This window comes from Fundulus heteroclitus, chromosome 16 (genome assembly GCF_011125445.2).
Source record: "Fundulus heteroclitus isolate FHET01 chromosome 16, MU-UCD_Fhet_4.1, whole genome shotgun sequence".
Classification (NCBI taxonomy): Eukaryota; Metazoa; Chordata; class Actinopteri; order Cyprinodontiformes; family Fundulidae; genus Fundulus; species Fundulus heteroclitus.
The window spans coordinates 16,477,043-16,490,730 of NC_046376.1; the positions used below are offsets into that span (position 1 = coordinate 16,477,043).

The following is a 13,688-nucleotide window of genomic DNA, read 5'->3' on the forward strand; positions in this document are numbered from 1 at the left end:
TCAGGCATGGGAGGAATATGGAATATGGCTATGGGGAAGGACTCATTTTTGAACTTAAGGAAGTTCTGAAAAACTGTCTGGGGAGTTAATAAGGGAAACCAGGGGCCATGGCCATGGTCAGGTCTACATGCATTTTGTGAATCTGGGATTCAACCTTAGAGATAGGGGAAGGAGCCTTGTCCTCTAGTGGAAGCTCGGAGTAGAGTCAGTTGAGGTTCGGACATCTTATTAGGATTGATACTGGTTGCCCTCCTTTGAAGGCTTCAATGGATGGATGGATGGATGGATGGATGGATGGATGGATGGATGGATGGATGGATGGATGGATGGATGGATGGATGGATGGATGGATGGATGGATGGATGGATGGATGGATGGAACTCCATGTTAACTGTAATGTGTCATCATCTTCATATTTGGAAAGCCAAATGTAGACTTTCAATTAAAACAGAAGTCGTTATTTGTGTGTCTCAAATAATTGTATACTCCCATAACGTTTGTCTTATAACACAAAATATAAGACTAGTTCTCCTAGTATTAGTATTCCTAAATCCTCGTAGAAAGGACAGTATGGTCAAGCTGAAGTGATCCTTGTGTTAATTTCAGTTTAGACCTGGCGCTTTCTGCAAAACATAAAGTCTTATTCCATGTACAGAAATATATACTAAACTAAATTCAGTCATACAGACAGACTTATACTCAACTACATACTAGTTACGAAACAATGTAGTCAAGTTCAGCTTATTATTCAAAGGTCAATCTCCAATCACAATAAACCACAGAGTTTCCAATCTCTGATCAGGTGCAGAGCTGTGAGCCACACTCACCAGATCACCTGGATCTCCCCTGGGTCCTGGAGGGCCTGTTGGTCCAGCTGGCCCAGGAAGCCCCTGTAAACAAAACAGTACTCAGCCAAAACCTAAAGAACATGTCTACATTGTAACACAAGCTCTAGTTGAACAAGACACATTTTCTGACTCTCCAAATGGTTCACAATAATCAGTTAAATTCTCCTGATCTGCTAGTTTATAATGATACACTGATATCCTTATAACCGGTACATGTGCATCTCATTGAATTAAAGGTAATTTATTTGAGTAGTTCATAGATTCATTACACATTCCTGTATTTATCTCCAATGATTTTATCTCACAATTCATGAAAATCCCAAATCCAGCATTTGTGCATATTAGAATATCACATAAGAACAACAAAAAAATATTTGATAAATAAATACCATTGCTTTATTATAGCCTACCCAAGCATAAGGATGATTGCTAATTTGTCTGGCATTTAGGAAATAGTGCTCAGTGGTCCAACGTTCCCTTTTGAGATAAAAGTAAATTGTGCATTTAATTTGGAAATCAAGGTCCCAGGGTATGGAAGGAGAGTGGAGCGGCACAGAATCCAAGTGGGTTTAGGTGTAATTTCCACAGTCTGTGATGATTTGTGGAGCTAGCTGTCTTCCTCTGGTGTTGGTCCACAACGTTTTATCAAGTCTGAAGTCAGCATGGCCCTCTAACAGAAAATCTTAGAGCACCTCATGCTTCTGTTGACAAGCTTTATGGAGATGCTGATATCATCTTACAGCACAGCTTGGTATCTGACCACACTGCCAAAATTACCAATACCTGGTTACATAATCATGGTTTCTTTCATAACTCAAAGCTTTCTGTGTTTTTGTTCCTCCCTTGTGTTTGTATCTTGATAATTCTGAGCTCTTTAATATTGTTATTAAAGTCTTGCTATGTCAGTTCATTCCTTAAGTTTTTTTTTTGTATTTCTTGTGTTTACTCTCATATTACACTGTTAGTATCTTAGGTGTCCTGTGCTAATTCTGTGTTTTATCGTCACCTTTTCTCAGTCCTCTGCTCAGACTTACCCTGTTCTGCATTTCCCTGAATATAATCCCCTGCCTCCTATGTCACTAATCACATCTCTTCAGTATTTAAAGTTCTGGTTTAAATGTCCCACAGCCGGACTGTTCTGTCGAGCTTACCCCAGTTCTGTGCCTGGTCTCATTGTGCCATACCTGTGAATCTGCGTTTGTTTAAATATTAAATTTTGCTCTCCTCCATACTCCCTCCTGCTGTCGTCACTGGATTTTTGGTCAACCTCTACCACATATTATGACAGTATCACTGTGTATGAATGTCCAACAAGCTGGTATGACCTAAACCCCATAGATAACCTGTAGGATATTGCTCAGAGGAAGATGGAAGACACTAGAACAAACAATGCAGATAAACTGAAGGCCAATAACAAGGTATGTGGCGATTCTTTAACACCTCAGCATAACTTAGCTAAATGTATCTGTGCCACGCAGGCAGCATTAATGCACTAATTCATGCAAAATGGGTTCTGATCAAGTGTTGAATGTATACACTGCATGGACATACCTCTTAGAAAGAATGGATTTACTGTGTTAAAATACATTTATATTAATTTATAATTTTCTGATAAACTGATTGTTTTTATTACAGAGTAACCCATAATCATCAATATTAATTAAAAAAAATGATTGAAATATATCAATCTGTGTGTAATGAGTCTGTATAATAGAGTTTAACTTCTTGAACTAAATTACAAAAATAATTGAAGTTTAGGACAACATTTTAATTTACTGAGATGCATTAGTATGTATACAATTTTTAATCTGTCATTAAATTGTCATAATTGTGATGAAGATGTTTGATATTATTGTCTTACCTCTGGCCCTGGTAGGCCTGGGGGTCCTTCCACTAATAAACCCTGGAAACAAGTACAAACTGCATGTGATGTAGATCCAGAGAATATAAAATCCTTGCCCTGCACATATTAATGGAACTGCTAAACTATTAATTAAAACATGCAAACAGCTCACCGGTTCAATGATAGCTTGTTCTCCCTTCTGGCCTTTCTCTGCTCTGAGTGTAGCCTGTAGTGAAGATTAAAAAAAAGAAAAAAATAGATATGGCTTCTCAAAGATCACTCGAAAGAAGCTTCCCAACTGAAGCAGCGGATTTACCTCGACATCCAGCGTCTCCGCTCTTTCCCGCTCTGCAAAGTCAAAGTCATCCTCATATGTTTCATATTCTTCATACTGAGTCTCATTTAAAAAATCTTCATAGTGAAGAATCTGTTGGAATGTGAGAAAGTTGTTAGTGAATGAATTCATCAGTAAGTCACCTATTTTATTGCATTTTATTCGACTTATCCTACCATATAATCAGTAGTATTTGGACCCACAGTCACTGTAGAAATTAAGAGGTCTTCATGCAAATCTCCATAAATGTCATCTTCATACTCCGCCACCAGCGGTGTGCTCGCTGGTGCAGATTCCTGCTGGTCAATGCACAGTTTCAAATTAATCATCATTAAGGTAGACCAGAGAAATATTGACTCCCTGTGATAGCACATTTCTTTTTAACAACAACGAATGTTAGTGTAGTTATATACAATGCAGAAGCTGATAGACTCGATCAAGTTTGTGTGACAAAGCGGGCGAGACTGAGAGAAAACAATGTGAAGAGGACACATTTTTTTTTACTTGACAAACTGGCAAATCACAAACCTGGAGGAGTCAAATGAAATGTATTAGCGAGAGAAGTTAAAAACTGGTAGCTTTATCATGAGTCGGTGTGGCATGTCCTTAATTAGCCGCCATCCAAGCACAAGATACATTTTGAGTGAACTTTAAAACAAATAATTACTGAGAAGCCTGTTTAGATTTGGCTTTTGCATGTTTTCCAAGATAACAAATAAACATTCAGTAAAAACGGAACACATTTTATTTTTTTTGGGTTAATTAAGCTGTGGCATCAAAATTTGCCGGACGGAGAGGAAAATGAGGTGATGATTAGGGTGGTGCTGGTTAGTTGTGATCAGCGACTACAGTGGTGAGAAGAGGAAGAGGTGCTCGCTACAGTTAGAAGGGCGGTGGCTGGTTAGAACTACCAAGGATGGGAGGGGTTAAGGATGGACCACGTCTACTGATAAATTTGTCTACCTCTCTGGTAACCGAGACAGGCAGTGTACTGGCCACTGCGGTGGGGGCCTCTGAGGTGAGGTCAGGTTTATATGTGGACATCACCATTGTTGTCTTGTAGAACATGTCAGTTGGGAGAACAGTTCCAAGGTCGACCTGAGTTTGTGGTAGTTCTGTGGGCTGGAAAGGTTCCTGTGACTGAAACTGAGCCAGTGTTGTGGTTGCTCTGTGGAAGCCTTCTTCTGGAACCTCCTCTTCATGTTTCTTCTTTCTGGACCCCTTCTTGCCCTTTCCCTTGCCTTTACGTTTTCCTTTAGAGCTTTTGTCCCTCTTCCTTTTGTCTTTTTTTCCTCTCCTGTCCTTTTTAGAGAGGTTATTTGGTTCAGCTGGTTGGTCACTCTGCATCAACGCAAGATGGGAGTTCCATTATAACATTTGAGAGTTCAAAGCAGATACAAAATTGTAAGATGTAAAAAAAAAAGAAAAGAAATAACACTCCGAATAAAAATTCAATTTTGGAAATAGCTAAAGCAAAAAAATAAAGGCCTGATTACATGATTGTCTTGCAGGCCTACTAGTGGTTCCTTGAGTCTCTAAAAGTAGAATGAGAGGCAGATCTTTTAGTTATCAAACTTCTCTGTTGTGGAAGCAACTCCCAGCTTTAGTCCATGAGGCCGACACCCTATCTACTTTTAAGACCAAGCTTAAAACTTTCATTTTTGATAAAGCTTATAATTAGAGTGGCTAAGGTTATCCTAAGCTATCTCTGTAGCTTTGCTGCTATAGGCTTAGGTTGCTGGAGGACATCAAGATATATTACACTTACTCTGCTGAATTCTCAGACAATACTCCAGTTTGCATTATATGTTGTTATTTCAACTTCTAACTTTATTTTGTCTCAGCTTTTATTCTCTTCATAGAAGGTACATCTGGCCTGGCATTCTGTTTAGCTGCCATGCCATCCTAGGGGGCAGATCGTCTGCCATTACCCTCTACAAGAAAGTATTCTTGGATCAGTGCTTCTGTGTAATTTTTGTGTCTCTGCTCTGTCTTCTCAAACCCCCAGTCAGTCGTGACAGATGGACGTTCACACTGAACCTGGTTCTGCTGGAGGTTTCTTCTCGTTAAAGGGGAGTTTTCCTCCCCACGGTCACTACATGCATGCTCGATATGAGCGATTGCTGCAAAGCCAACAACAGTGTAGACGACTCTCCACTGTGGTTACACGTTCTTCTTTCAGGAGTGAATGCTGCCAGTCAATGACCTGATGACTGGGTTTGGTTAGATAGAAAACTTTTTGAACAATCTGTCTGAATGCTTTGATTGAATTGACTTTGTAAAGTGCCTTGATATAACATATGTTGTGAATTGGAGCTTAGAGCTATATACATTTTTTTATTGAATTGAAATTGAATTATTGTAGTTCACCCCACTAAAACTATCCCTTCTTATAAATGTTAGAAGATTTTCAGAGATTACTTTACACGCTGCTTTTTAAAACTATTCACATCCCTTGAACTTTTTCAAAATTTTTCACGTCATAACCAGAAATGTCATATGTGGAACTTATTTGATAGACAAACACAAATGGTTTTAAATTTTTCAAACAAAAACATTTTTTAAAGAATTGCATCCTAGAGTGTTCAGCCCTCTTAACTCTGATAACCACTAATAAAATCCAGTGGAATAAATTGCTTAAAACTCACCTACAAGTGAAAGGAGTCCATCTATGTGCAATTTTATCTAGTATAAATCCAGCAGTTCTATGAAGGCCTCAAAGGTTTGTTGAAGAACAAAAGTTAAAAAACATTTTGGACCCCGCCAGACAGTTCATAGATAAAGTTGGGGAGAAGTTTAAAGTAGGGTTGTGTTATAAAACAATACAAGAAGCATTGGGCATTTCATCATATCTGGTAAAGAAAAGGATATGGAAAAGCGGAAACTTTCTAAGACAAGGGCTCTCCACCTAAGTTGACAAACCAGGGCAGAAGAGCATCAACCTAAGATAACTATGAAAAAGCTGCCTAGATCTAAAGCTCAGGTAGGAGAATTGGTTCATGGGGAAACTATTAGCCATGCACTCTACAATTATGACCTTTATTAAAAACAAAAAGTTGCAAGAAATTTAAAGAAAGCCTAGAGCTGTCCTGCTTGCAGTTTGCCACAAGCCATACAGGGGAGAAAGGAGTCAAATGAGACCAATTTTCAACTTTTAGATTTCCATGACAGAGCTTTTTGTGACAGAAAACCTAGGCTGCACATCACCATTCCCACTGTGAAACATGATGGTGGTGGCAGCAAGTATACTGAGTGAATGATTTCCTGATCAGGGCTCATGTTAATGGTTCTTCTCCTTCCAGTAGGACAATGACACCAAACAAGGGAATGGTTTAGATGAAAACATAATACTGTTTTGGAATTGCCCAGTTATAACCTAGACCTGAATTCAACTGGGAATCTGTGGCAATACTTTAACATTGATGTTCACAGATCCTTTTCTTTCAACTATACTGAGTCTGAGCTACATTCCAAAATAAAGGGCAAAACTTTCAGTCTCCAGATGTGCAAAGCTAGTGATTAAATGTCGACAGCAAAACATTGTTCTGCAAGTTACTGACTGAGGGCCTCGAAATACAAGTGCATAACAACAATTTTATCTGTCTTTCTTAAAATCACTATTCTCTTGTGTTTCTCCATTAAAAAATGTTTATTGGAGTACACTGACGTTTGTGTTTGTAGTGTGAAAAAGATGTACTAAGGTTCTAGTATTTATCGTAATCATTTATATTGCTTTGCTTTCATCAGTTTTGTGTATGAACCCTATTGTCCCCTCCATAAGAGTTGTACACTGCAGGTCAGTTATCTGAATGGCCTAAAAATAATGCTGAAGGCAAAACCTGCCAAATGTGACAGGTGACACAATTTAGATTCATTTGCAAACATGGTCAGTGAGTGGGAGTATGATGGGAAGTAGGTCAGTTTGGTGAGAGTTGTCGACACGCTCTGGATTAAGAGCTTCTCATTCAGCTGGGTTTGTATGAAGGGCAGCTGTGTGACTACCAAGATGGCCTCATACTTCATTCTTCCATCAATGACCGACTGCATTGTGTGCTGTTCGTTTATTTAATAATTTCTATGCACAAGACATGGGCTGAGTTAAAACTTCTTCCTGAAACGCATCCACATACACAGCTGCGTCCTTTCTCCTTATCTCTTTCATTCATCACCAGAAACCATATATAATCATCTTTATCCCTGATAGAATCATTTTTATGCATGCCTCAAGGAAAGAATGAGCTGTTGATTCATATGCTTCTGGCTTGCTGTATAGATGTGTGTGCACGGATGTGTGTCATTTTTGGCTTTCCTTTCCTGTTTTTTTGTTATAGTGTGAGAGTGTAAGCTGCCAAAAGAGCACCTGATATTAGAAATGCTTCCATACTGGCTGCATTTCAAAAAAAGCTTCAACGGCTGGCCTATTCCCTCTTTATCTCAATAATGTCTCTCTGCAGACACACTTTGCAACACATAACTGTGTCTACTGGAAAGCTAATACTTCTTTGAGTAGTTTCATGGGATGCAGGATCTACCAAGCCCCCTTTAATAGCCGGGGGGACTTGGACTCAGCAGCAATAAACAAGCTTGCAGTGTTTCCTAAACCATATTATATAAATGATGGCCTCCAAATATCCAGTAAAACAATGGGAAGATAGGCCAAATTAAGTAAAACACAAACGTTGCATAACTCACTGGAATGTGCTGCAATGTATAAACAGTTAAAGCACTGTGCAAATATATACATATTGCTTCTTATGAGCATTGACTTGTCCCTTGCAGTACCCACCTCCTGCTGGTCCAGAGTCTGACTGCTGTACGGTAAAGCCGAGTCACAATCTGGTATGAAGTTTACACAGTAGTTGGCAGCAGCCTGGGGGTCATCCGCAATCATCAGTTGCTGAATGTCTCCCTGAAATCAAGAAATCAAAAAGAAAAGAAAAAAACATGATCCCATTAAAGAACTGCTGCACAGTGAACAGACATTTTAGAAGGACCACAAAACCGAGCCTGTGATCACCGGGCTGAAGAGATAGATGTAAATCAGTGTCACATATACAGGCAGTTGCTCACAGTGCTCCTATAACACCAGGAGGGGTTTCTTTTTTTATGTGTGTGCAAGAAGTCAAAAAGCTTTCTCTTGCCCCACTGTCAGGACCTTTAATTTCCCATAGTGCCCTCCAGGCACAGCCAGAGCATATTTACAAACATGGACAGAGACAGCAATGCTGCACCCTGCAGCTCCGAGCCCCCAGGCTCCACTCGCTTTAGCATCTGCAAGCTCAACATCTCCCCATAACATTACAGAATCCTCTGTGGCATTTAAAGGACTAGAGGAATTCTTGACTCCTGCTGAAGCTTGAAAGAAAATTAGATTACATATAAAAGAATAATTGATCTAGGAAAGTACTCAACACACTGCTTCACATAGCAATGTTTTTAAAAAAGGGTATTCACTTCCTTCCAGATTTGTTCTGTTTTAATGTTTTTTTGTCACACTTAAATGTTTTATATCATCAAATGCATTTTAATGTACAACAAAATTCAAACGATGGGTGCATTTATTTAAGGGGACAAAAATTCAAACAAACCTTGCCCTAGGTCATAAAAAAGATAATTTCCTCCAGTTAAATCATGATATAACTTTGATTAACAAGCTCTTATGGAAAGCTGAGTTAAATTTTACGAGTCATATATCAGATTTGAACCTGTCAGACAACATGAAGTAGGCCAGTGGTTCTCAACCTTTTTATTACATCTACCACCTCAAGTTTTTGGACATGTTGTCTTTCTGTTTTGTCGAAAAAAGAGGAAAAAGACATTCCTATACATTAGTACAGCTTGATTTTAATTTTATTTATTTATTTAACAGATGCAGTGCAATTATTCGTTCCAAATTTTAAGTTAAAAAGTAAAAAGGTCCAGGTCTGAATTGGGAACAATTAACTAATTGCAGTTCTGAGTCAGGTAAATTTTGTATTTTCTCAACAACCACAGCCAGAACATTCAATATTATTGATCTGCTTTTAAAAACCTAGAAATATTTTTCATAGAAAACTGTCCATTTGTAATGCTGATGATTTGTATGTCATTCAGTTGTTTACGCAGTAAAAAACAACCCGCTATAGTAAACGTACACCTACATGGGTTATGAAAAATGCTGAGAAATGCATAGTTACATGTTGCTAACAGCAGTTAGCCTTTTCACTGAGTACAGGCATTAACAAATTATACCAGTTTTTAAATTAGGAACTGGAAAATGGTTTATTTGGATTTGGTATCGTCTCCATATCCAAACTCTAACTTCATACCTACACTAAACACAGCATCAGTAGCCACCTGTTCCTGTTGTACTATAGTCTACTGCACCACTGGCAATTCATTTGTTTTATGCCTTACAAATAATTGATACACAAATATTGTGTGAGTAACTCAAAAGCCAACTTATATACTATCAGTGATACTTGTATCCCAGTTTGAAAAATGTAGAAGTTGACTAAAAGTTCTCAAAAAGCAACACATAGGGCAGCAGCATCAGAGCCAGGAACCTAAAAAGGCTCAACAATCTGATATAAAAAAGTTCTCGGGACGACTGTGAAACCTCTGGAGATGATAATGCAAAGAATGATTCTTTATAAAACCAAGAAGATTATGGACAACCCTGACCATCCTCTTCATGAGACTGTCTTGGGAAAACAGAGTGTCTTCCGTCAGAGGCTTCTTCAAATTTGATGCAAATTTCATGCAATATAGGAGTTACAACAACATTTAGTTTCCCTTTGGGGTCAATAAAGTATATTTGAAATGAATTGAATAATGCCCAGATCTAATGACATTCAAGAACAGATGAGGAACAGTCGTTGATATTTATCAGTCTGGAAAATGGTTACAAAATCATTTTTAATACTTCAGGATGAACCACACGGAAGTCCATTATCCATAAATGGAGAAAACATACAACATTGTTAAACCTGACCAGGAGTGGCCAAAGAACCAAATTTACTCCAAAATGCACATTGACCACTCGTCCAGGAGGTCACATAAGAAGCCAGAACAAGATCTAGGGCACTGCAGGGATCAATCGCCTCAGTTTAGCTCAGTGTTCAGGATTCAGCACTGGAAAATGGACTGAGACAGAACTGGCACCAATGGGAGCTCCATTTGCCAAAAAAACATCTTGATCGTCTACAATACAATACATTCGGTGGACTTACAGGAAGTTGTGCATCTTTTAGCATAAAACTAACAACATTTTACAAAAGAACATTATACTGACGGTCGGTAATAGTGGCTCCATTGCTCCTTTGAGACCTGCACAACGTGTCATAACTAATTCAATCATCCCATAATGATTGATGCCAGTTGTTGGTACTAAGAATAGCAAAAGCAGAGACTAGGTTTAGAGCCCAATGAACGTTTTACAAAGGGCCATGTTAGTTTGGATACCTTTTTGCACTTTAATAATGAAATCATCACTTTAAACTTTAGTCATATTATCTTTGTCTGACATTAAAAAAATTTCTGATGACCTAAAATATTACTTCACAAGTGTGACAAAAAAAAAAAAAATCAAAAAGACAAGAAATTAGCCAGGGGGGTAAATACTTTTTTGAAAGCAGTGTACTATGATGACAATAATAAAAGTGAAACAATTTTGGCTAAAATAAATTTTATTACGAAATTGTGAATTTGTTTCATTCACAAATAATGCATGTGACACTATAAAAAGAGTCTCATTGCAACCTTTTTGACGAGGTTTTATTTCAATTTGTGAAAAAAAAGAGAGTCAGTAAGCAGCCCTTTGTAAACATATTGCCAGGTGAAATGTTAAACAGGGACAGATGGGCAGCCATGTGGGATAAATTATGTTTGATTAACAGTTTGATGTTGTTGTGATTAACGTCCCATTGTAATCTCTTTTATTGGATTTAGCAGCTACAGGTCAAATAAATCTGAAGGAATCCCCTCTCTGTTTTTCTAACATCTTGTGCAGTTCAAGCAAAGCTTTCTCAGCAGTACATGATCAGGTCTGAACCACAGAGCAAAAAAGGTAAGCCTAGGACTGAGAGTTCAAACTGTGCTTTATGCTTTCAAAGCATCAAACATAACTGGAGTACTTATCCAGCTACTCCTCCTGTTTTTGGCCACATGCCACAAACACAATGATTGTAGTCTGAGGTGAGAGACAAAGAAGAAAGAAAAGCAAATGGGAGCTAATCCAAACTAATCCATTTATTCTGAAATCAAAGGGAATTCTCATCTGTACTTTTCTTGATTTTTTTATTTTTTTTTACCCCACATGAAAAGCACAAGTTGTAAACCTGTAAAACTGTTTAGGATAAGGCAAGAACATCTAAAGACGAAAGAACGACATGCAGAAAATGAAAACACTTCACCTGAATCAACGTTTTCAATTTATGCATACTTTTCTTGGCAAACACTCATTGCTGTTTTTAGATAAGTGCTGCCTTCTTTTCTACTGCCACCCTGTAATAATATTCACCCATGTCACATCAAGCTGAACCTTCACTGAGGATGTGCAGTATACTCTTCTGACATGCCATTACTGGTAGTAATCTTTTCCTGTATCATAAGCGGGTAAAAAAAACAACAACAACCTTTTTTGCATGAATTGCAACTGTTACTACCCATTACAAGCTGACCGCCATTTCAAATAAGTTTTCGATGGGGCAAACATCACATTTGTTACACACTGATGTGCTGTGTAATAGCTGTTTCCGCATTCCCAGCAAGAACTATTTCTTATTCCTCGTACTGATTGAGACAGAAGGGATCAAAATTTCCTAACATTTCATTCTCGGTTTGGATCTTATCTCCACAGTCCATTTACTGGAGGAACACAGCAGCCAAAAATAAAGCACAACGGGATGAAGTTGATATTTACTTTACTTAAACTCCAAGCAATGGTACTGAGTTTCTGGAGTCATATGTAGGGAATCTGGAAGCAATAGGCACATTACTGGCTGACCACAGTCCCTGTGCTCCCACGCTAAGGTCCCATGATGGGAGAACTGGGCCACAACATTGGCCACCTCCCCAGAACCAGGGCCTGGGAACAGAGGCCCAAAGGTCAGCCTGCTTAACTTCTCTCCCTGTGGTACCAGCTTCACCCAAAATGCAGGATTCTGTTGCTAAAATACTGCACATAAATATGTAGCAATTTGTAATGTTTTTTTTCTTCTAAACATTTGACCTCAAAACGTTTATTGACTGATATAAAGAATAATTCTGGTGACACATCATACAGATTGACTTTAACGTATTAGTCATTACCACGGATCAGATGTGATCATCATCATGACTCTTTGGATAAGACGATAAATTAGGGCATCACAGTGTTCTTGGACACGGGCCAAACGTTAAGAGGCCTTGGTCCCTTTTGAAAAGGGAAATTTATACTGCCCACATAGAGACACATTTCTCGAGTGGGATTTAAAGTAATTACATTAACTGGAAAGCCACAGTCACTGTCTGCAAGGGAGGGGAAGGGTGGAGGGGAACAGCATGATGTGTGAAGGCTGCTGAGGTTAGGCAAGGGCACAAATGATAACATGTTAATTTGTGGGCAAGGTTATGGGGGGTAGGTGTTGACTACACACAAAAAACTCAAAAGCAATGTGTTCATAGCAGGACAAAATATAGAGATAGATAATTAAAAACATATTTAAAGCAAAGAATAATATTTTAGTAAAGTAAACACGATCTATAAGGTTTTAGCAGAGCTGCTACTAGTTTTCTGTCATTGCAAGTAAGAATGAAAAACTCCCCGTACACATTCTCAAAACCTTCCCACAGCTACAAAAGCTTATCTTTTTGTCTTTTTATTTTCCATTTTTATTCTGTACTCCATTAGGAGGACTCCGAGCCCCGAGGACATGGAAGGGGAAGGGGCTTGAGCTGATCTCAATTTCATGCTGTTAGAGATTTAGTTGGGCCTCATTGGGAATGACAATGGAGAAGGTTGAGTATTATCATGGGAAGTATAGAGAATGACTGGCAGTAAAGGTTACAGCGGTGAAAAAGGGAACTCTCATAGTTTGATTTGATACTCCCACAGTGAGCTTTGCTGCATGTTAATGTATATGTGGGCATTCATCTAAATTTAAAAACGTCTGTTTGCTTAATTTTTTTTAAACTATGCAGAAACCCCTTGAATAGTGAAGATTTATTCTTTTTTTGCTCTTGAAGTCACATTACCCAGACTCACCCGTGTGCAAAGTCAGATCTTTGAATTAAAGCCAGAATTTTAATGGTTTTTTTTCTGGCTGTCTTTGTAACGAAAGTTAAACTGGGCAAGTCTGAACAGTAGTTTTCCCTTCTCCCTGCTCCCTTTAAAACATATTCTCCTCACAGCAGTTGCTCCTCTAACACTTGACTAACAACTAACGTGAATCCCCCACGCTACAACCCACACACAAAATGTTCTTCAAAAAGTTTTTTTTTAAGCCTAAGAGTCTGAGCTTAGGATTCTCTCAGCTCTCCTGCCAAGGTTACCAAATGTCCGCACATCTGTGCTTGCAACGCCTGGCAAATTTATTCACACCCTTAATCTTGTTTACATTTTGTCATTTTACAACCACAAACCTCAGTGTATTTTATGGGGATTTTATGTGATGGATTAATGCGAAGTAGGGTGTGATTGTAT

The 13,688-nt window shown here is 38.4% G+C and overlaps 1 protein-coding gene across 1 annotated transcript in view; it reads right to left on the reverse strand.

Annotated features, from left to right (window-relative positions):
- The window catches only part of col5a3a (collagen, type V, alpha 3a), a 72,439-nt gene that overhangs the window by 40,466 nt on the left and 18,285 nt on the right, over positions 1-13,688 (reverse strand). The window contains exons 5-10 of the mRNA XM_036148333.1: positions 7,812-7,934; positions 3,202-3,321; positions 3,008-3,118; positions 2,864-2,917; positions 2,710-2,751; positions 828-890 (exon numbers count right to left, since the gene is read on the reverse strand). Coding sequence (XP_036004226.1) covers positions 828-890; positions 2,710-2,751; positions 2,864-2,917; positions 3,008-3,118; positions 3,202-3,321; positions 7,812-7,934 — 513 coding nt within the window. The remainder of the gene's footprint in view (positions 1-827; positions 891-2,709; positions 2,752-2,863; positions 2,918-3,007; positions 3,119-3,201; positions 3,322-7,811; positions 7,935-13,688) is intronic.